This window comes from Alligator sinensis, unplaced genomic scaffold (assembly GCF_000455745.1).
Source record: "Alligator sinensis unplaced genomic scaffold, ASM45574v1 scaffold768_5, whole genome shotgun sequence".
Lineage (NCBI taxonomy): Eukaryota > Metazoa > Chordata > Crocodylia > Alligatoridae > Alligator > Alligator sinensis.
This window is the reverse complement of record NW_005841991.1, coordinates 2726520-2748867: the sequence shown is the minus strand read 5'-3', so window position 1 is coordinate 2748867 and position 22348 is coordinate 2726520. Positions and strand designations below refer to the sequence as shown.

The 22348-nt window shown below is 41.8% G+C and overlaps 1 protein-coding gene across 5 annotated transcripts in view; it reads left to right on the top strand.

The window, feature by feature from the left end:
* Nucleotides 1-22348, top strand: part of FUT8 (fucosyltransferase 8) — a 300428-nt gene that overhangs the window by 198217 nt on the left and 79863 nt on the right. For all 5 annotated transcript variants that reach the window (XM_006021405.2, XM_025201353.1, XM_025201354.1 and 2 more), the window contains one exon: nucleotides 8745-8859. In XM_006021405.2, coding sequence (XP_006021467.1) covers nucleotides 8745-8859 — 115 coding nt within the window. The remainder of the gene's footprint in view (nucleotides 1-8744; nucleotides 8860-22348) is intronic.

Genomic DNA, 22348 nt, shown 5'->3' with positions numbered 1-22348 from the left:
GCCTCCCTGCCAAGAGCCTCATCAGACATTTCTACATGGACCATGAGCAGGAGCTTCATTTGTTATTAATAGCTGTCGATGTCCAGTGCTAGGGTCAGCTATCTCTAAACTTGCCTGCAGGCAGTAAGAACAATATATGTCAGGTTTAGCTCCAAGGGCAGTCTGATTCAGGGTGTTCCGGAAGATGCCTTCCTGATCTAATGATGAGTCCAGTTAATATAGATATTTCACCAATATTATCATAACTGAGAGAAAAGCTGAGCAAGACAGAGCAAAGGTCCTTCTGGTCATCGTCAGGGTGCCAAGGCAAAAACTGTCAGTGCCAAGCTCTCTCCTAGTCTGTCACTGCACTTACATTTTAGGCTGGACCCTATGGTTCAAGACAAATAAGTGATTTGTGATCTCAACCTTTGTTCTCTGCACATGCCGCATAGTGTTTTGAAGGATGTTAGGTTTGGAAGGATCATGTTCATTTTAAGTTCAAGCCATTTTATCTAGCAGCAGGAGGACGTTTATGGAAAAAATATTGATCCATGCATAGTTCAAATGGGCACTGCTAACAAAATCTACAGTCTGTAGCACACAGAGTAGATATAGACAACATACTTGGCAGAACTCCAGTTAATGTACTGGAAAGTAGCTTTTCTTTTTTTTTTTTTTAAATACACATTTTAGATTCTGTAGGAAAACTGTCACTGAAGGGTAAATTGCATGGCAGCAGACTGCACGTGACTGGGATGTTTTTTATGATAATGTATTCTTTTGTAAGTGCACAAACAGTATCAATAGAAGTCTGGATATTGTATAAAAACAGAGAGCTAATGTCCTTCTTGGTTCTGTGTAGTTGTCTTGTCTTGTTTTTCCTGTGGTACTAGCTCCTTGCAGATGGTGGAGAATTATGATTAAAACATGACTGGTGCAGATGGTTCAGGAGTTATATTTGGCAAGTTTCCAGTCATTTTTGTTTGAAATTTAACTTTCTTTCTTATTTGCTGGTAAGTGTTTGGTAATTTTTTCCCCTCCAGTTTTCTGGTATAGTAATTCTGTTGTAACTAATCCAGAATTAATTAACTTTGACTTAAGAAGCTTGTTATATGTTAGCACTAAGGATTTTATCCATTAGTCTCTAGCCTAATGAGTCCAGCAAATCATTGAGGTGCGTTTTATATTCTTAGCAGTGCTAAGTAGTGAGTAGTGATCCCTGAAATCTGATGGTTTTTTAAAATAAAACTCTCCATTTTCCTTGACCTTTTTGCTAACAACTTTTATGGTATGACTTGGGCTTAACATAGAGCTTATATACCTACACTGCAGCGTGCTTCCAACAGACAACTGCCACAGCAGGGAAGCTGCCAAAGCACATTTCCGCCCAAGTGGCTTCTGGTAGCTCTGCATGGTTTCTGCCAGAGGTTTCACTACAACAGCTGTTGTTGGCATGGTGTGCAGTACACCCCTATATGCACCTGTTATAAAAGGGCCATGGTTACCAGTGCAGACTGTAGTACATCTACATAAATTTTGTGGCAGCTCCCCATGGTTCAAAAGCCTGCTGCTGATTGCAGAGCAGGCATTGTTCTGCCACCACAGCAGAGCTCACAGTTTTGCAGATACATTCACGGTTTTGAGAGTAGAATCTGTGTCATCTACCAGTAAAACTATGATGGTGTTGTGTTCTTGAACTTTCATGTCAAAGAGAACTACTGAAATGAGCCTCTTCTAATTTGTGGACTGTTGTTATTAGTTCAGATAGAAACCTATGGTGAACAAACTGTAATTTAGTATGTTTTGACATTGGTGTGTCTTTGTAACATCTCTATTAAAAAAAAATCAGCCGGTTGTCAGTAAGAAATAAACATTCACATTTAATTAAAATAGATTTTTGCCAACTTTGGGCCAAACGCAATTAAGAATTTTGTGGTTTCAATAAATCTCTTCTGTTATTGTTTCCTGTATTGATAGCAGATTTCACACTTGCATAGCTTATCTTTCAAGGTAGCATTGGTTGTTTTCAGTATCTGAACATAGATTAAGGTCTTAATTCATGAAGGTAAGTAGGTACATCCCTAACTTTTTGATCGTGAGTAGTCCTGTTGATTTAAGTAGAAGTCAGTTAGTTTGGAGACCTGTTGTGCGTCTGCTTCTAGGTATTGTACATATACAAATTATGAATCATGCCTTCATCATAACAGCTGTTCTTTCTCTTTCCTTTATTCAAGTGTCTTAAGTTCCTTTGTTTGTTGTTGTCCCTGTGATTCTCCTGAGCATAAATTACAGAGAGTTTGCATCCAAAGGGCTTTGACATCATTTTCATGATTATTCTAATAAATCAAAGCTGGTTCATAGGTAAATTAAAAAAGGCTACATTTATCAAAAGCACTGTTAACTAAAAATAGCTGACACAGCTTTTCTGATTTAAAAATATGTGAAACTTGCTAAAATCAAGGAAAATGTAGGTACCTTACTGAATGGGAAGGAGAATCTATTAATTGATGATGAGGAGAAGACTGGAGTATGTAATGCCTTTTTTACTTCAGCTTTCACAAGAAAATCAACTGTCAAGCTATTAAACGGATGTGGCCTATTGAAGTAGATTAGCTGTGCTGGGGCACATCCCAGCACAGCTGATCCACTTCATTGGGCAAAATAGACTTTGCCTGTTGCCACAAATGGTCAGAGCCCGGCTGCATTTGGGAGCAGCAGGGGCCCAATGCTGCGGAATAACACTTGAGGCATGTCTCTGCAAGTGGAGAACCTGGGGTTCCCCCCATTAGTAGAGGCATGCCCTGAATCAGGGTGCCTCCTACCCCCTCCAATCGAAGCACCTAGTGGAAGTTCCTGAAGCTTGCAGTATTGAGTTCCTGAAGCCCTGGGAATGACTGCCCTGAGCATCTGGATTGGAGAACTGCCTGTATGCTCCCACCCCAGGGCAAACCAGTGTCAGTTACAAAAAAGCAGTGCAAATTTATACTACTTCTTGTCTCTTCCAAAATTTTTGGCATTTGTGGCATGACAAGGGATATGGACATCTGTTTGTTTGGCCTTTGTACCACCATAAAAATTATGGTGGCACAAAGGTCACATCTGTTTCCAGCCTCAGATGACAAGCAGATTCAACAGCGAGGAGAAGAGGAAGAGAACTCCTGCAGGTCAGATGAAGTGCCAGAAGACTGGAAAAGGGCGAGAATAGTGCCCTTCTTTAGAAGAAGGAAAAATGAAGACTCAGGCAATTGCAGATTGGTTAGTTTAATATTGATACAGAGAGACATTTATCAATGGATCTATTTTATGCATCTAAATAGAACTACTATGATTAAGTACTGGAACAGATTGCATAGAGAGGTTTTGGAATCCTTGTCATTGAAAGCTTAAGTTCAAGGTGGACAAAAACGTGTCTGGAATATTTAGAATAGGTTATTTCTGCCTTAAGGATAGAATTGAACTAGCTGACCTTTTGAGGTCTCTCCCAATCCATTTTTCCTATCATTCTGTGATTTTATTTTGCTGAGTTTTTGTAACTGACTAGATTGCAAATTGATGGTATGCCTTTTAAAGTATCAGTATAACTGCATGAGAGGAGGGTGAGAAAATATATGTTAAAAATTCCAAGAAAATATGAGTTTTCTCTGAAGCGAATGATGCTTGACAGATGTTATAAAACACATTTGGGGAGTTTTATTTGTTTTTTCCTTTGGTAAATACAACCTTCTACATAGCATTACAAGTGTATGTAATCCATTATATGGAACTATTAAACATCTAGGCAATTGCCCATCAAGAATGACAGAGGGGCGGGGATGGAAACGGGCAGTGATTGAGCCCTGCCCCCTCCCCCCTCCATCCGGGCCCACTCCCCCTTCCCTCCTGTTGCTTGGGATCCAGACCCGCTCTCCCCGGCCTCGCCCTGAGTGCGAATGAAGTGTTACAGGAAGACAGACAGACAGACTTAGGCTTTTATAATATTAGAGTTTGTCTTATGCTTATCATTTCTAAACTGGTTTAATCTAATTTTGAGCCTTGTGTAGACTTCTAATACTTACCAATTTGGAGGTAGTTATCTAATTTTAAAATACTGTAGGAAAAGTATAACCCAGACTTGTATAGGAAATTTTGTACTCATGGAAGGCAGGGCAGGGCCTAGCGTGTGAGACTGGAAAATAAAAATGACAAAACTGATTTAAAATGTAACAGCAATTTCCAAGCAGAATGTTTAATACAGCAGTAAGTTTTATAGACTCCTGTTATAATTCATTGGAGATAACAACATGTAATGACCAAACAATCAGTGTAAATGCTCCCGATCTCACTTGAAAGCAAGATCCTAGAAGATATTTTAAGGGTGTAGTTAGTTATGCATTACAACTAGCACGTGCTGACTCTAAAGAATGTTAGCTAGTGTTAGCACATGCTGTGAGCAGTCGCACATTAAGAATTGATCCTCTCTAATGTGCACTGCTTTGACCTGCCACCAGAGGGATGGTGAACAGGGATGTGTCTTGGAGCTGTCAAGTACGCTCTGTGCTTGCTCAGCTCTCCGGATCTCTAGCTACAACATAGCTGAGGCAGTCCCTCTCTCCCCTGCACTTCTTGGATCTCCCCCGCATTGTTAGGATTACTCCTCTTACCAACTGCCCCCACCCCCATCCCTGATTGCTCTCCTTGCCCCCCACCATGCAGATCAGTCCAAAGCAGCAGCAGGTGATTCAGGGGGTCTCCTCTTCTGTGGCTGCTCCAAGGCTCCCTGCAGCACACATTGATCCCCTGGATTGGGCCCATGCCTCCCTGCAAGGTCCTGGCAGCTGCCTGTTCACCTGTAAGACCCCCCCACCCCCAGCAACTGCCTATGAGCTCCTTGTTAGGGAAAAGGGGGAAGAGGGGGTAGGTAAAGACCTGCTAAGCAGCTGTGGAGCCTGGCAGGGGTGGTGTGGGCCTGATATGGGCTCAGGGGAAGCTGCTGGGCCTCTGTCTTGTCCACCTTCCATGGCTGCCTGGCAGCTCTCTGCCCACCCACTTCTTTCCTCCCCCTTTCTTCCCCTTATTCTTCAAGGAGCAGCTGGGCAGCATGGGGGTGGCATGTGCTTCAGGGAGCCTGGTAGCAGGCAGGGAGAGGGAACCCCTCCCCTTCCTGCACTGTTGCTCAGCCCCAGCGCTGGCCAGATGAGGCCTACAGTGTGGCTCCAGCCCCAGTACCCACTCCTCCCTGCCTCTGCCGTTTCCTTAAAAGATGCTGCTGGGCAGTCATGGGACCTAATGGGGGCAGGATTGGGCCTAGGGGGCCCAAAGTGATCCTGTGGAGAGCCTCTGGGCCCACCCACCTGCCTCTTACATCATGCAGCTGGTCAACAGCTCCCCACCCACCCATCCATTCCCCACCTCCCTGCCTCTCTCCATCTTTATTCCCCCACTCCTTCCCTCACCCTGCCCCCTACTTCTCCTTACCCATGTCCCCCTCCACTTCTGCCTTCCCTTCCATGTTCCCCCCAAACCCCACTTACTGCTTGGCTGTCCCTTCGCTGTTAGTCCAGGGCCATTGCTTTCTGGTGATGGCTAATCCATGCTGAAAGTGGTGTCTCCTGTGATGTTGGAGGACTACAATTTGGTTGTTTCATTTTATCTCATTGGAGTAGCCTGACTATAAGATAACTCAAGCTGGGTAGCAGGGCTCAAAGATATCCCCTAAAGTGCTTAGCTTTATGATGTCTAGAGGGCACTTAGCACTTGTTAATAAGTGTTAACGTGGGGATACTTGTGTTTTAAGTGACCGTAATATGGTTTAATTATAGTATTTAACCTCACCTTGAAATCCTACTTGTAGAAACTTCATTAGTGGGAGGAGGGCATTTTCTTTGCGGCTCTGCCTCCTCCCCTTTTTTCTCTTTTTTCCTCAAGGTTTGGCAGCACAGAGGCAGTGTGCACTGCAGGGAGTCTGGAAGTGAGCCAAAGAGAAATTCTCTGTGGTGCAGCTCTGGCAACAAACCTATCTAGCAGGGATAGTTTCAGCCAAGGAATTCTGGAGTACCAGTGCCTTAGAATGCGGCCAATTGGTGTGTCTTATACTGCCCCTAGAGCAGGGGTGTTCCATCCACTGGTAACTCTCGCCCATAAAGAACAAATTAAATGCATCTCTCTCAAATAGTTCAAGTTTATCAAAGCTGTAAAAAATGTTGGTATTATAATGGGAAGTCATAAGCCACTTTAACTGTGGACACCACTTTATTCTCTGGTGTTTGTAGAGAAGACAAAATAAGTACTGCAAGTATCTTAATATTTTCCATTTCCTTACTGTCCTTTGACCAAGGGTTTGAATAACCATGACTTCAAAACAGTGCTATACTGTGATTATAGGATTTTGCCAAACCAGCTTCCTACCACTTGCTTGTCTGCCTCTGTTTCTTCCCCTCCTCAGAATGGGTTTCCCCTCCTGACTGAAAAGTTTTTCAACCAAAAAAACCAAAACCTCTGCCAAGTTGTTGTGAATATTTTGGATATTTTAATTTCCTTCCTGCTGGTTGGGCTTCCCCCTTTCCAGCATCAATACCATGTTGCTGCTCCTTTCTGACAGCTAGAATTGCTCGTACTTTGCCCTTCTTTGGGCTCTAAAATGCAGTTATCCACTCAGTGCTGATAAGTTACTATTTCATATCTGACAATTCCCAAAGAGACAGAATACATTGTTTCTAAGCTAAATTTGTTACTTTATTGTAAAGTTGGAGTGATGTAGCTGCGAGGATCCAGGAAATATGCGAGAGGCAAGGATTTTTGTGAGTAATCTATTTTATTGACCCAATTGCATGGTTGGGATAAACTTAGGCAAGTTTTCTAATGCAATCCATTATTCTTTAGGTCTGAGTAAAATGCAGGCACAGCAATGACTAAAAATAGTCTGCCAGGCCATGAAATTCCTTTTTGGGTCATAGCTATTCTTTGGAATAGCTAGCAAATGGGACAAGATGGTTTGATTAGTGGAAGATCAAGACCTTTGAAAAGGGAAGGTTGTTATCATCCATGGTGTGAAGAAAGATTATCAGGAATCAGGTATATTATAGTGAACTGTGAAGTTAGTGTTCAGACCTTGGACTTAGTCCCCATCCAGCTTATGAATTTTTGTTCCCAGGTTCCCCTTTTGAAGGCATTTTGTAGATTTCCCTTGATCCAAGAGGATAGTAAGGTTAGAAAGTAAGTGGTTGTTTTGTGACATGTTCTCCTACATCTGTTTCTGTGTCTCTGCTCTTAATTTTTTTCTGATAATCATTCATTACAGTGCATACATTTAGTCCAGTTTCACCTACATAGTTTACCCGAGGGCTTTTGGTGCATTGGCTGAGAAGTATTATGTTTTGGGATAGACGTGTGAGGACCTGAAGAAGACTCCAGACCTGAAAAAGAATGTAGTTCATTCAAAAGCTTGTCTAAATCTATCCCAAACATGCAGTTGGTTTAATAAAATATCACCTACAAAAATCCTTGCCTCTCTCATAACTTTATTGTAGATTTTTATTTAATATTTATACAATATTAATAAAACTACCTCAATATAATATAACCTTTGTCAGGATTATAGTTAACTCAGCTAAGTATCTGTCACATAACACTTATAGTGCTACATTATATAAAGACAATAAGCTTTGTTTTGATCACCATGTAATGTTACATTGTCAGAGAAGCTACTTTAGATATTACCTACAGATTTTCTCTCTCCCTGAGTCAGTGAAATTCATATCTATCATGGAACTAATGTTTTTTGGCCTCTTGGAAAAATATACATCTTTCCTTCAGCACGAAATGGAAACATTCTGTGCAGTGGGATTAAAAGTTTTCCTACTCCATATCTATAGGAATGGATGAGTAAAAATATGATAATTAGAGGACACAAAATCATAGAATGTGGGCTGTATTCTGGATACCTCTTTGTGGTGCACAGAGGGAATACATACAGAGAGAGGTAGACTCCACTGAAGCTGAGTTGTACCAACAGTCCAATTAGTTTAGTGTTGTCTGGTGCATGCACACACATTCTGTGCAGAACTTTGGTAGAGGTGATATCTTTTATTAGACCAACTAAATAGCTGCAATTATTTTAGTTGCAAGCTTTCAGGCTCACACGCCCTTCCTCAGGCAAAGGAGAAAGCGCATATTGTAATATTTCTCCCAGGTCGAAAGGAAAATTCATACTGCACAGGAGAAAAAAATGGCATAGTTTCCCCTGGGTGGAACATTTACTTTTATGCAAGTTAGCCTCAGATAAAAAGTTCAAGCAGTCTGTTTACCTCCGAGTTGTCTGATGGTAAGCTGGGTGTTGAATTTTTCTTTTTCCTTCCTTCTTGGTAAGATGTTTTCTATTATACAGGAGAGAGTCGGATGGAATGAATCTCCTAGTTGAAGTAGTTCTGTAGTGTGGAGACTGTTTTTCAGGTGTGCAATTGCAGCTCAAAGAATGAGCTGGCTGGAGAATAGGTGTTGGATTTTTGCTTCTTTTTTATAGAAATTATGAAGTTTCCATTTCAGAGTGACTAATTGCGATATCTTGCATGTTGCAAGCATAAAGATTTTAGTCGTGTTGATCTATAGGCAAAAAAACCGCGCACATTTCTGTTTATGTAATTGTATATTCTGCCCACTCAATGTACATTTAAGTAGATCAGTGTAATTGTAAGCTGAAATTCAGTTTCATTTTTCTTTATGGCTTTATCTAACCCTCTAATTTAGTAGTATTAAGGTAGCTTTCCAATGTTGCTTGCCTTTTTTAGGTCGATAATGACAGATTTGTACTACCTCAGTCAAACAGATGGAGCAGGTGAATGGCGAGAAAAAGAGGCCAAAGATCTAACAGACCTTGTACAGAGGAGAATAACATACCTTCAGGTAAGTAGGATACAGAAAGAGCATTTAAATTAAGGGCAAGATGTATTTTGATGAAGGAATATTTTAGCCCACTAAAATATACCAGTGTAATAAAAACAGTAAAGTAATAATTTAAGTGGAAATATAGGTACAAATGATGCATACAGTAATTTGAAAAGACTTAAATTGCAAATATATCATATAGTAGGTGAAAGTAAGTATTTTCACACAAGAAAGTATAATAAGAGAAAAGGTTTAACTATTTTTAATTGTAAGCATACAATGCAATCTCTTCATATGTATTTTGTTCTTTTGCTAGATCCATGATTACCATAACTTTGAACTATAACTCTCTTTCCATTCAGGCTCTGTATGCTAACCAAAAGCTAAACAGCAGCTTCCCTTTTTAATATATTACAACAGTGTGTTTTCAATCATTTTGAAACTGAAATATACAAATAAAAGTCAAGTGATACCCATTAAAACTAAAACTGATCTTGTAATTTCTTTCATACAGTTGTTCATCACTAGCTGTCCAGAAAGAGGGACAATACTTGCCATAAAGCAAGTTATTATCCATTATCAATTAGCCTCTCATTCACTGAACCATAAATAGTGGGTGTGAAGAGCCATCAACCTCATTTAAAATTGTAATAACCTTTCTCCAAGCTTATTTAATTTCCACATATTTCATTTTTTTTCTTATGAAGATCTTAGTATCTTTGAACTCTGATCTGATCATGTTCCAGTTTCATTTTCAATGACTCTTAGCACATGTTCATACCACATGTTCTGGGGTTTTCTTTATCCTTCCGCCTTTAATTCTGACCTCCTACAGATCTTTTATGTTACCAGCTTTAGCAATCCATGAATATATTTAATATGCCCATATTGATACACACTTTGCCTTATCTCCAGGAATCTAATTGAGCTCTCATACTGAATATTTTATAGGGACTTTAATCAATGGATATGTTCATTATCTATCTCAAAACATAATTTCCTTATTTTTTTTTGTATATTGATAATTATCACGTGTATACTGATGGTTCCTGATCTGTCTTCTGCTCAAACTAAAATTAGAACGTGTCTTTCTGACATATTCCTGCGGACATCCAGCTATCACGAACTCAAAATGGCCAAAACAGAGCTCTTACTCTTTCTCTACAGTTCCTTCTATCTCCTTCCTTTACCAGTTACTATGAGCCATATTACTGTCCTTCCTATCACACAAGCTCTTAGCTGGGTTTTTTTATTCAATTTGGCACTCACTCATTATATCAAAGGCATGTCAAAATTTAGTCTTTTCTTTTGGTATAGCCTCTGTAAGATCTAGACTTTCTTTTCCAACAACAACAACATTTCTTTTCTAGAATCTTGTGTCACAGCTCAAACACTATAACCTCCTTTTCTCTGACCTTGACAACTCAATATTCCTTCAGTTATACCCATTCAAAACTGCTGGGAAGGTCATTTTCCTAGCTCATCATGTCAACCACAGTACCTTTTTTGCATCCCTCCAGCAGTCTGCCTTTTCCACTAAATCAGATGCAAACTACTGGTCTTCATTTTTACACCTCATCATGATTTGTTGCCTCCATATTTATTGTATCTTATATACCAGGTTTTGGCAATCTATGGCCCATGAAGAGATTGGCAGGAGGGCTTGGGGGCACATGGTGGCAGAGATGCTTTGTCTGCTGCATCCCACTGCTGTGTTACCGTTGCTGCTGAATTTAAGGCTACCCATTGGCACTGAGGATGGAAATCAGCAGCAATGGGTGGTGATAGTAAGCAGAAGCTGCAGTAGCAGAGCATGAAAACAGCCCTTGGCACAGGGCGGGGTGGGCTGGGGCACTGTAGAAGGTATTGGCAGCCCACAGCATTCTTAAAGGTTGCTGCCTCCTGTTATACACTGTTGAGGCACTGATCCCAGCTCCATTATTCCAGTTATGTCAACCTTTATTTCCATTAACACTACATGTCTACATGGGAAGATTCTAATATTATAAAAGCCTTAATCTGTCTGTCTGTCCATAATGCTTTACTTTTGCCCTGATTGGCTGATTGAAACAACCAGTCAGCGTGAGAATACAGGAAGCGGCAGCATGGCGGAGCGCCACCGGAGTGGCAGCGGAGCAGACAGAACTGGGGGGGAGGGGGGTCAAAGCCAGTAGTGCTGGCTTCACCCCACCCCCCGCTCCCTGCAGGTGGCGACGATGGAGCAGGGGAAGGGGAAAGGCCACCAGATTTGGTCTTCCCCACCCCCCTTGCTCCTTGGAGGTGGTGGGGAGGGGGGAGTTGGGTCAGGACACTGAGGCGGGGGAGGCCACCAGCACTGGCCTCGGCCTCGGCCTACCTCTCCCCTCCCCTTTTCCATTCCCCTCCTCCTTTCCATTGTCACTGCCTGCAGGGCCAACATGGGCCAATGCGGCAGTGGTGGTGGGAGGAACGGGCCTGACTTGTAGGGGAGGAGCGAACATGCTGCTCAGTGTGGGGCAGAGCAGCAGGCCCGGCCCGGCCCAACACAGCAGCAGGGGAAGTGGAGGAACAGGCCTCCTCCCCCCATCAGGCCCAGGCCGACTCCTCCCTCTCTCCTGTGTCGGCCCTGAGCCTGCTTCTCCCATCCCCCCACCATCGCTGGGAGAGGGGAGGGCCTCTGCCCCCTCTTCCCCCCCGCCCCGCTGCAGCAGTCCAGCTTCTCCCCACCCTTGAGCCTGTTCCTCCCTCGCATTGGGCCCGGGTCTGCTTCTCTCCTTCCTCTGCTGCTACAGCGGGAAGCAGGGGAGTGGGTCTGCACCCCAAGCAGCAGGAGGGAAGTGGGGAGCGGGCCCAGATGTGGGGGTGGCATGGAGCTGTGTCCCTGCTTGCTTTTTGCCCCATCATTCTTGATGGGTAATTGGCTAGGTTTTCTATAAAAACCTAAAAGCTCATTTCTTTACCCTCTATTGGCATCTTAAAACTATCTTCTTCCATGATGTCTACAAAAAATGAACAGTTGTTTTGCATAACGTGTACTGTTATTACTGATTTTATGCAAATGAGTATTGTTAGCTTATTACATAATCCTTACTTTTTCTTTTCTATACATATATTGTTGCTTTTGCTTTGGATCATAAGCTTTTCATGACAGAGGCCATATTTTTGTATATGTTTTACAGTGCTAATTCGTAACTGGGAACCCAGTTTGTACTTTGACACAATGAATAATTTACTTCCCAGTAGGAGCTCAAAACTGAACTCAAATATGCTTGTCTAGAATGCACGGAGAAGTTCTATTTAAAATATTTCCTCATTTCCATCTAACGAATTACAAAGTAAACCTTATACCTATTACAAAATCCAGGTCTAGCACGCGCACTACGATTTTTTCAATTTTCAGTTTATAGCAGTACAGCATCTTCTATTTAAGTGCATAACCTTAGGACTGAAAAAAGGCTATACATATATCTAGAATCTGTATTTAACTTAATATAGGCAGTGCTCATTAAGTGCAAGTCCCTGTCTGTACTATGGTATTAGAAGCCTTGAAACTGATTACGTAGGTGCTGATAGAAGCCTTGAAATTGAGAAGAGATAGCAGCCATGGAACTGACTTGGCTCATGTCAGTTTTAAGACTTCTAGGGCTCCAGGCAGATGTTCAGCTAAAGGCACCATGGAATCTGATATGCAGTCTGAACAGTCATGCTTCGTGAAATGCTACATGTCCATGGTAAGAGATGCAATTATGAGCTCAGGAATCGGATCCCCATCATGCCATATTGCTGGTGCTGGGGGAGCTCAGGATCATGATCCCCTGCATGGGCAATTAGGAAGCTAGTCAACTGATCTCTGCTCCTAATCTTGGAAGTATATTGGCAGTAAGGGCTCTAATGTGCCTCCTGAAGCTGGGAGTGCTGATCGGCATCATGGACTCCCCTCCCTATCAGATCATGGTCTCTCAGGGCCTCAACAACCAACCTCCTGAGCTTGTGAAAGTCAGCTTTCCTAAAGTCGAGGATTTCTGCATTGCTAACCGATTTGCCAGCTTTGCGATGGATAGAGAAAGTGATCAACTCCTGATCACTGTCAACAAGCTTCCCTTCGATCCTGAGGTCACTGACTACATCATCCCCTTTGGCCAGTGCCAGATCTAGCAGTGCCTTACCTCTTGTTGGCCTGTAGACTTTTTGAGTCAGACAGAGCTCATCAATGCAAGTGAGGAAGAAGCCACCTAATGGTAAAATAAATGCTACAATAGCAGATAACAAGTATGCTTTTCTCTGATGTTTTTGTAAGATATTGGAATAGGACCAGATAAGTTTTTTGCCCTTACATTTTTATGAGGAAAAATTCAGTGAACATATGAATATTGAAGAAGCCTGGAGAATGTGTATTATAGCATTAAATGATGTATTGGCTCTGCTCCATTAGATGTTTTATGATTCGGTATCTAAAATCTAATCTATGAAGATGATAAACTCCTTTCTCAACCTGAACACCACCATTACTCATAGAGGGAGGGGTTTGTGGATAGAAGGGAGAAGAGTTTTCAGTCCCCCTGCATCCTGGTGTTCATTGTACCCAAGGCAGAATCTCTTCTGGAGGAAGGTAGGTGACAGCTGAAGAGCTCAATTTTACCAGATTAGAGCCAACTCAGGCTCCTTGTCCCACTGTACTGCACACATATTTTAGTAGTGAGTTGCTAAACCAAATCTGTTGACTAGCTGCCTGAGAACTGATGAACTTCTGGTAGCTCTGAGATCCTTTTTCCTTCATCTTTCTTCCATGGAGCAAATGGAGGCCAGCATTGAAAATAGTGGGGTTAACTTTGAGTAGCTGGGATAGGAGCAATTCTCCTGTTAATTTACTGATCAGAAGCCTGGCAGAACTATTCCTTTTCAGCAGCCTTGACAGGGTCTTGGGCTCTGGAATTTTTGCACTGTATTTCACAAATTCTGTTTCACAAAGTGATAAATTGAGTCTGGCCACCATGCCACCCTAGCCCTGCTACATGCCCAGAGGCAGCAGGACTGGCCGCATGCACCACTGCTTGGGCTACCCTGTGCCTGAGTCAGGTGGGGCCAAGGGACTCGCCATGAGCCAGAAAAAATCGCTTGGCGGGCTGGATTTGGCCCATGGACCATATTTTGGCCACCCCTGAAATAGAGTAAAAATTAAAGTGTATGTGCTCTCTTAACTTGTGGCACATGCCACAGGATCTCTTACCTTCAAATGCACTCTGTAGATACTGACAGTAATGGGACAATGGCACTTAATTCTAAACTATCTAATCTGGTAAATAAAACAGCATAGTTCTAAAACTGATATAAGATTATTAAGTATGACCACTGTAAGATTTGTCTGATTGTCTAGCTGTTGCTGATTTTTTATGACATTTTCTTTTCATGGAAGTTATGGCATTTTATATATGTAATTTGTTGAAATGTTTTGTTGATATCATAGTTAGTCAAGTAGTATATAGAAGCTTCAACATACCCAGATCCCTGGACACTTTTAATTTTACCTTTTCTAATAAACTTATTTGTTAAATTGTTTGAAGCGTAAATTGTCATTAGATTTGTTTGAGGGTTGAAGTCCATTGTCAATCCCGTTCCTATGGAAGGGGCAAACGGTGCATTTTGAAGCTGTTGAACTAACTATCTTGAGACTGTCAAATCAAGGAAACTAAGAAACTTAAATCCAAAATTAAATCCCACTGTTTCTCTGTTTACCAATGTGAGTGTATGTCACCTTTGTAATTGGCTTGGAGAATTGATGCAGCTGTAATAGTCCAGGAACTTTGCAAGAAGCAGAAGTATAACTAAGGTGGAGGGACAGCCATGGGTGCTGACTTGTGGGGGAGGAGGGATAGTGGGAGAAAAGAGAGCAGCTGCTGTCACAGCTTTATGACTATGCAAGTGGTGTGACAGCAATTAGAAGTCTTGGCTGTTTCTGTGCATTGTAACTTCCTTGTTATGCCTCTGGTGAAAAGGAAGGATTTTTGTAGGTAATATCTTTAATTAAACCAATTGAATAACTGGAAGAGGTGTTAGATAAGCTTTCCAACACAAAGTACCCTTCCTCAGGTCTGGGAAAAAATCTGAAAAGCTTGTCGAATATCTATCCCAGCTCTTCACAGTCTAATAAAAGCTTTTACAAGACAAAATACAAACAAAACCCTTGCTTCAGAAATTCTTAGGCTAACAGTTCGGTGTTTATCAGGAGAGAACCTTTCAGTGTACTGAATTGTACTACCATTTAAATATCCTATTATACAATCATTACAAAAAAATTAACATAATTCTGTAGCATTGCATTATAGCTTTGTATCAACAACACATTGAAGTTCTTTTGGTGATGTTATCTGAATCAGTTAGCTGTTTCTTCTTGATCAGTGATGCCCAACTTATCTGGTCATGCATGCTAGACACAATGCTCAGGGTCAATCCAAAGGCCAAATCTGATGCAGTAGACGTTGTCATCTGGCCTACGGAGCTTCTACTGTTTGTCCCGCTACCAAATTTCTAGACCTGCATGGAGCACCACAGGCTAGATGACATGGTTCTACGGGTTATGGACAGTGCCCTGTGACTGTTGGGGACTAGACTCAGTGACCTTTGAGGTCTATCCTAGTCAGGTCCCTATGTTCTTCTTAGCTGCTTTCCTTGTAGAGACAGGTCTAGGAGAAATGGGAGGTTGTACTGATTGCTGTAAATTGAAGGTAGGAGAAGAGTGCATAGCTTCATCAGTTTAGAGCAAGCATGACCAAGGTATGGCCAGTGGGCCATATCTGGCCTGTAGAGCCAGGGCATCTGACCTGCAGTGCTCCCCATGGGTCTGAAAATGTGGTGGCAAGATGATTGGTGGCAGCATAAATTGCCACAATATTCATTGCTCCTGCAGCCATGGAAATTAACACTCTCACCCATCATCCTTCTGCCAAATTTCCAGAGTGTTGGCTTGACTCATGGACAGATCCAGGGCATGGAACTGCATCGTCTGGCTTGTGGGGCTGCCTGTGGGGCTGGCAGTTTGGCAGTGAGAGGAGTGGTGGCTTGTACAGATCTTAGAGCTGCAGCAATTAATCCTGCCATGGCCATATTCCAGTCCCATGTGCCAGATGATGCAGCTCTGTGCTATGGCTCCAACCCTGTGCTTGAACTCCTCACCACTGATCTAGCCCATGGGGCTGGGTGAGATGGATACCATTTGTTTAGAGACTGTTTACAACCCTGTCTTTCCATAACTTCATAGAACGGTGAAAATGCACCTGTGTCTGTCTTGGCTGGATTTGAAATTAGCCAAAAGGCAAGGTAGATTTGCACTTTAACCAAAGTAAATTTGATATATAATGACAATGACAGTGAAATGCTATCTGGATCCTAGGGGGAAGAAAGAAGAAGAGCACCAGAATAAGGGCACTGGACTTCAGAGAAGTAAACTTTAACCAACTCAGGGTCCTGTTGGGCAAGATCCCTTGAGAGACAAGTCTGAGGGGAAAAGGAGTCCAGCTGTCTTCTATGAAGGCTCTCTTAAGGGTGCAGGAGCTAGCTATCCTGATGAGAAGGAAGAATGGGAAGTGTAGCAGGAGCGTGGCCTGGCTAGACATTGACCTCTTCAAGGACCTGAAACTGAAGAAGAAATCCTACAAAAAGTGGAAGCTTGGTCATGATACTAGGGAAGTGTATAAGAGTATGCACAGCCACACAGGGAGAAAATTAGGAAGGCCAAGGCACAACTTGAGATGTAGCTGGCAAGGGACATAAAAGACCATTAAAAGGGATTCTACAAGTATGTAAAGAGTAGGAGGAAGACCAGAGATTCCATAGGTTTCTTAAAGAATGTAATCTTGTCACAGATGATGCTGAGAAAGCTGAAGTACTTAATGCATTTTTTACTTCTGTTTTCATATATAGGAGCAGCTACCAGCTGACCAGTTGGCAGCAGAGATGGGGAAGGAGACAAACAGCCTAAGTAATGGCAGAGCGGTTTAGGGATTACTTAGCAAAGCTAAATGTTTTCAAGTCCACATTACTAGATGGGATGAACCTGAGGGTACTGTAAAGGAATTGGCTGAGGTAATTTTTGAGCCATTGCCTATCCTTTTTGAGACGTCATGAATGACTAAGGAAGAGGCAAATATAGTGCCCATCTTTAAGAATGGGAAGAAGGAGGATCTAGGGAATTCCAGACTAGTCAGCCTGATCTCTATATCTAGAAAGATTGTGGAGCAGGTCCTCAAGGAATCCAGTGTGAAGCACCTAGAGGAGATCAAGGTGATCAGGAACAGCCAGCATGGATTCACCAAGGGCAAGTCATACCTGACCAACCTTCTATGGTCAAGTGACAGGCTCTTTGGATGAGGGGAGAGCAGCAGGCCTGGCATGCCTTGATTTTAGCAAGGCTTTTGACATTGTGCTCCACAACATCATTAAAAAACTTAAGAAAATATAGACTAGATGAAAGTACTATAAGGTGGATAGAGAACTGGTTGGATCATTGCTCTCAGCGAGTTGTCCTTAGTGGCTTAATGTCTGGTTGGGAGGAGGTAACGAGTGGGGTTCCCCATGAGTCTGTCCTGGGTCCAGTATTGTTCAACATTTTTATTAATGACTTGGATGATGGGATTGAGTGCACTTCTGTGGATAACTACAAGTTGAGTGGAATTGCAGATGCTCTGAATGGCAGGCCTATGTTCCAGAATGACCTGGATAGACTGGAGGAATGGTCCATAATCAAATGAGATTCAACAAGGACACGTGCAAATTCCTGCACTTAAGACGAAATAATTGCATGCACAAATATAGATTGGGGAGTGTTGGGTGGGCTGCAGTACTGTGGAGAAGGACCTGGGGATTAGAGTGGGCCCCAACCTGTACAGGAGCCAACAGTGTGCTCTTGTTGCAAGAAAAACCCAACAGTATCCTTGATTGTATAAATAGGAGCATCACTCACAAATCAAATAAAGTAATTCTTCTGCTCTATTTAGCTCTGGTGAAGGCTCACCTGGAATGCTGTATTCAGTTTTGTGTCCTGTCTCCCCCGTCTCCCCCTTCAAGAGGGATGCAAACAGTATAGAAAGAGTCCAGTGCAACACAAATGATTAGGATCCTTGGAGTTAGGACTTGTGAGGAAAGGCTGAACGAACTAGGGTTATTTAGCCCAGAGAAGAGAAATCAGTGCAGTTTTCAAATACCTGAAGAGGGATGACAGAGAAGATGGAGATGGGATTTTCTCTGTGGTTGCAGTGAACAGGACTAGGAGCAATGGCCTCAAGTTGCAGCACAGGAAATTTCAGGTGGAAATGAGGCGGAACTTAATGACTATGAGAGTGATCAGGCATTGGAACAGGCTACCTAGAGAAGTTGTAGAATCTCCATGCTTGGAAAGTTTCAAGAACGGGTTAGACGGACACTTAGCTGAGATGTTTTCCTTAGGGATGGTCCTGTCTTGAGCAGGGGACTGAACTAGATGACCTTTTGGTCCTCTTTCAGGCCTACTTTCTTATAATCCTATTATTTATTTATTTATTTATATTTATTAATGTAGTATGTGTATGTAAAATAGCAGCTATACATATTATAATATACATATGTCAGTGAGGTGGCTCTTATTTTCCTGAATTTGAAAGCATCAAATACCCAATTAATTCCTCAATTAACATTAATACTTCTATATTAGTAACTAGTTGTAGCATCAGCAGTTTCTCTTTTGTATAACAAAACTAGTGTCCGTACCTTTATCTTTGTGCGTTTTTGCGTTTTTGTTGATTTGAGAGCCCTTGGCTGTTACCAGGGATCACTACGTGGAAGTGGCTCTCGTTGATCCCCTAGCATCAGCTGATATTGCTTTATTACATGGTAAAGCATCTTCTTTTCCCATATCAATGGCAGTGTTAAATTATTATATAAAGTTTGCATTTAGATACAAAATATCTACAAATAGGCATTTTAAGTAAAGCTTATGTCCTGTCAAGCATTTAAGTAATTACAAACTTTTCACCTTTTGAGTGGCAGGTAGGGTGGTGCATGTGCTAAGGTGCACAGTTGATAGCCCAGAGGTCACAAGTTTGAGGCCATGACAGAAATGTTCAGTATGGCCCTGTCAGATTCCAATGAATCTTTGAATTCTACTAAATACCTTGTCATACAAGGACACAAAAAAGAAACTTTCTGAGCAAAACTTGAGTTCAGAATTAACAGTGCCCACATCAACCTCAATGTTCTCTCGAAATTTCGAGGATGACTACTTTAAAATGCTTTGAAAAGAAATTACTCCCAACAAGAAAATTGCAAGGGCGTAAACTGTTTTCCTATAAGTTCAAGTAGATGGAGAAAGCTGTGCTTAACAGCATAGTTTATGGCTGTAATAGCATCTCTTATATATCACTCCTTTTTGCATCATGACATTCTTTTAAAATTAGATCTTTTTCTAAAACATATACAAATCTTGCAAAAACCATCATCATTTTCTCCTCCTTTTTTAAAAAAATTGTGCCTGTATCTACTGATACTACCAGACTGGCATTTTCCTGTTTTTTTTTTTTTTTTCTTTTTTAGTAAGCCATTTTAGTTGGTTATTTGTCTTTTTTACCAACACAATTCTCTGGTTTACAATCTGCCATTTGTAGTACATTTGCAGCTTGTGTTACACACCTCTCAGATATTCCATACAATCACCATTACTTACACACACATTGTATTTTGAAAGTTGTATATAAAGGAATATAGTTCAGAAAGGTAAAACAAGATAGAGGTTATAAAAGTTTCATTTCAAAATCTGCGTAAACAGACTTGGGGTTTTTGAGGAGGGGATGGCAACTTAAGGCTCGTGGGCTGGATCTAGCCCACAGAGTGATTTTTATCCTGCCCATGAAGCCCAGGTATTGATGGCGATTTGGTAGCAGAAGGCTTCTGTGGTAATTCTGCAGCAAAAGAATTCTGCAGCAGTTGTGGGAGGGGGTGGGGTTTACAGGTGTGGTGGTGATTGGACAGTGGGGAGCAGCAGTGACAGCTGCGTCAGAAGTGCCAGCCTACCACAGAGCAAGCAGCATTTTGGCTCAGTGCTCCTAAAGCTTGCTAACCCTTGGTTTAGGTTGTTATATGTCTTTTCATGTTTGAGGCCTATATCAGGTGACAAAAAGCAGAAACTTTCGGAAATGTCTTTGATTTGCTTATAAAGTATATTAAATAAGATAAATGATCAAACACCTTGTAAATTGTAATATTCTGTGAGTACCACATATAAAAATAAGTTTGAATGTTCAGTAAAGGTATAGGAAATTTACCAAAGTCATTTTTGCATCGCTCTTGAAGTGTATTCCTTATAGATCCACACATTGCAGTCTCAGGAGGTGATACCTGTGTTCAAATTTTGTACTTCATCTACAGATGCACAGAACAATTATTTTTAATTAATAAACTATGACGAAGCAAATACAATGGCTGATTTGGGAGCTGGAATAAATGGAGTTTATTATTGTAGTGTTAAATTGTGATACAAAAAAAAGAAAAGGTTCACTATTGTCCTGGCATATGATGAGATTTCAACTTACTAGTAAAGTGCTAGTTGCATACATATGTGTTTTGAGTGCTGCTTGTTTATTCAAAATTTAGAATTTACTAACTATAATCCAACATACCAGTCTTAAATGTTATTGGACAAATTAATTATATCCTGTAAAAATATTTTACTTTAAGTCCTAACTGAATGAGCGCACCAACGTAAAATGCATGTTTCTAAAATTAGTAGTTTATTCAAACAGAACAACTTAAAATTATTTGGCTTTAATAAGTTGTGTAAAAATTTATATCAGCAGAAAGAAATGTGCCACTCTTTAGGATTTGATCCCAATTTAAGGAGAATTTAAAAATATATATTTTGTAACCGAACAGTAAAGAATGAACTAATAAGTCTGTTATGTAAAGGGTAGTTAGTTGATAATATTTAAGCAACAATCTATAAACAGAACAATTTTTTAAAGGAAATGCATTCAATTTCAATGCAAATAAAATACTATAGAATTCTTAATGTAAAGATATATACGGTTAATATAAAGGTTTTAGGGGGAATGATTCTGTACTGTTCAAAGAAGAGATATGGGTACAAATTAATGCCTCTTGAGATTATGGACCAAGTCATTAGGCTGCCGTAAAATGTATGTTAAAATGTGCATTTAATATTTGAGAATTTATAGTGCTTGAAATATAATGCTTAAAGAAGCAATATGGATAGACATTTAACATATATAAAGGAAGGTTCTTGGATAGAATATTATTACATAAATTGATAGATAGGTAAGATAGGTGGTGAAGTTTTAATAGGTAAAATAAAGCTGAAGTTTAGGGGAAAAATTGTAATAGCAACATTGATATGTATATAAAGCTCTGGAAGAAAGCAAATAGAATGCTTCAATTATGAGGGAATGGATTTCAGTGGTAATTTACCTCTCAATTATTTTATAATTTGACTAATTTTACCAGGTTCCTTATCTTGTCTGTCTTTGACACCACCAGTTCTGTTTTCTCTTATTTTCCCATAGTGTCTTTTAAAATGCTCCTTGACATTGTTAGTTTTTTATAGCTGTGCAGCAATAGAAAGTTTTTGGGCTGATACCAATGTCTGATTTTTAATGAGCCATATCGGCTGATACTGATCCAATTCTGATATGCAGCCCCACGACGTGGAGAGCGGCATTTGGCTGGTAGGTGTTGTGAGGGAAGGGGTGTGGGGAGGCAAGGGATGTTGCAGGGGTGTAGATTGAGGCCTCTGCACTGAGGCAGGGAGTGGGGCTGGCATTGGGGCAGGTGCTGCCTGGCGGGGCAGGGCATGGGATGGAGCTGCAGTTCATCCATGGGTCGGGGTGGGGGGCAGCTTGGTCCAGCCCCCTGCTGGGAAGAGCCTGGCAAATCCCTGGCCCCAGCCCACAGTGGCAGCCTGCCCTCACCCCACATGCAGATTTGGGGGGCACGCCCCCATACCCTCTTGGGATGCATGCAGTGGCGGGAGCCACCTCTCTTCCCCACTATCTGTGCCCCCTGGACAAACTGCGGCTCTGTGCTGTGCCCCGCCCTGCCCCACCCAGCTATGCAGTGCCTGCTCCTGCCTCTGCCCTTGTCCCACTCCCTCCCTCACCACGGGGGCCTCAATCTGCCTCCCCCTCCCCCCACAACATACTTACCAGTCTGCCCAGGCTGCTCTCCATGCTGCCGGGCTGCGCTTCCAGCTGCCTGTGTGCTGTGCTGCGGTTGTGCGCATGCATGCATTGTTTATTGGCCACATCAGACAGACAAAGCCAACTGCCAGTGCTCTCAATTTTCCTCATATCAGTGCCGATCCAATATGGGACTGATGTATTGGTGCACATCTAGTTTTTTTATTGTTATCAGTCCAGGGGCCAGGGGTCAGTCCAGGGGCCAAATCCAGCACACCCAGCTGGGTCCTGTTCCAGCATCCCTGGCCAGGGCCAGCCTGATGCATGGCCTCAACCCCACATGCCAGATTGGACCTTGTGCTAGATTGCGTTGG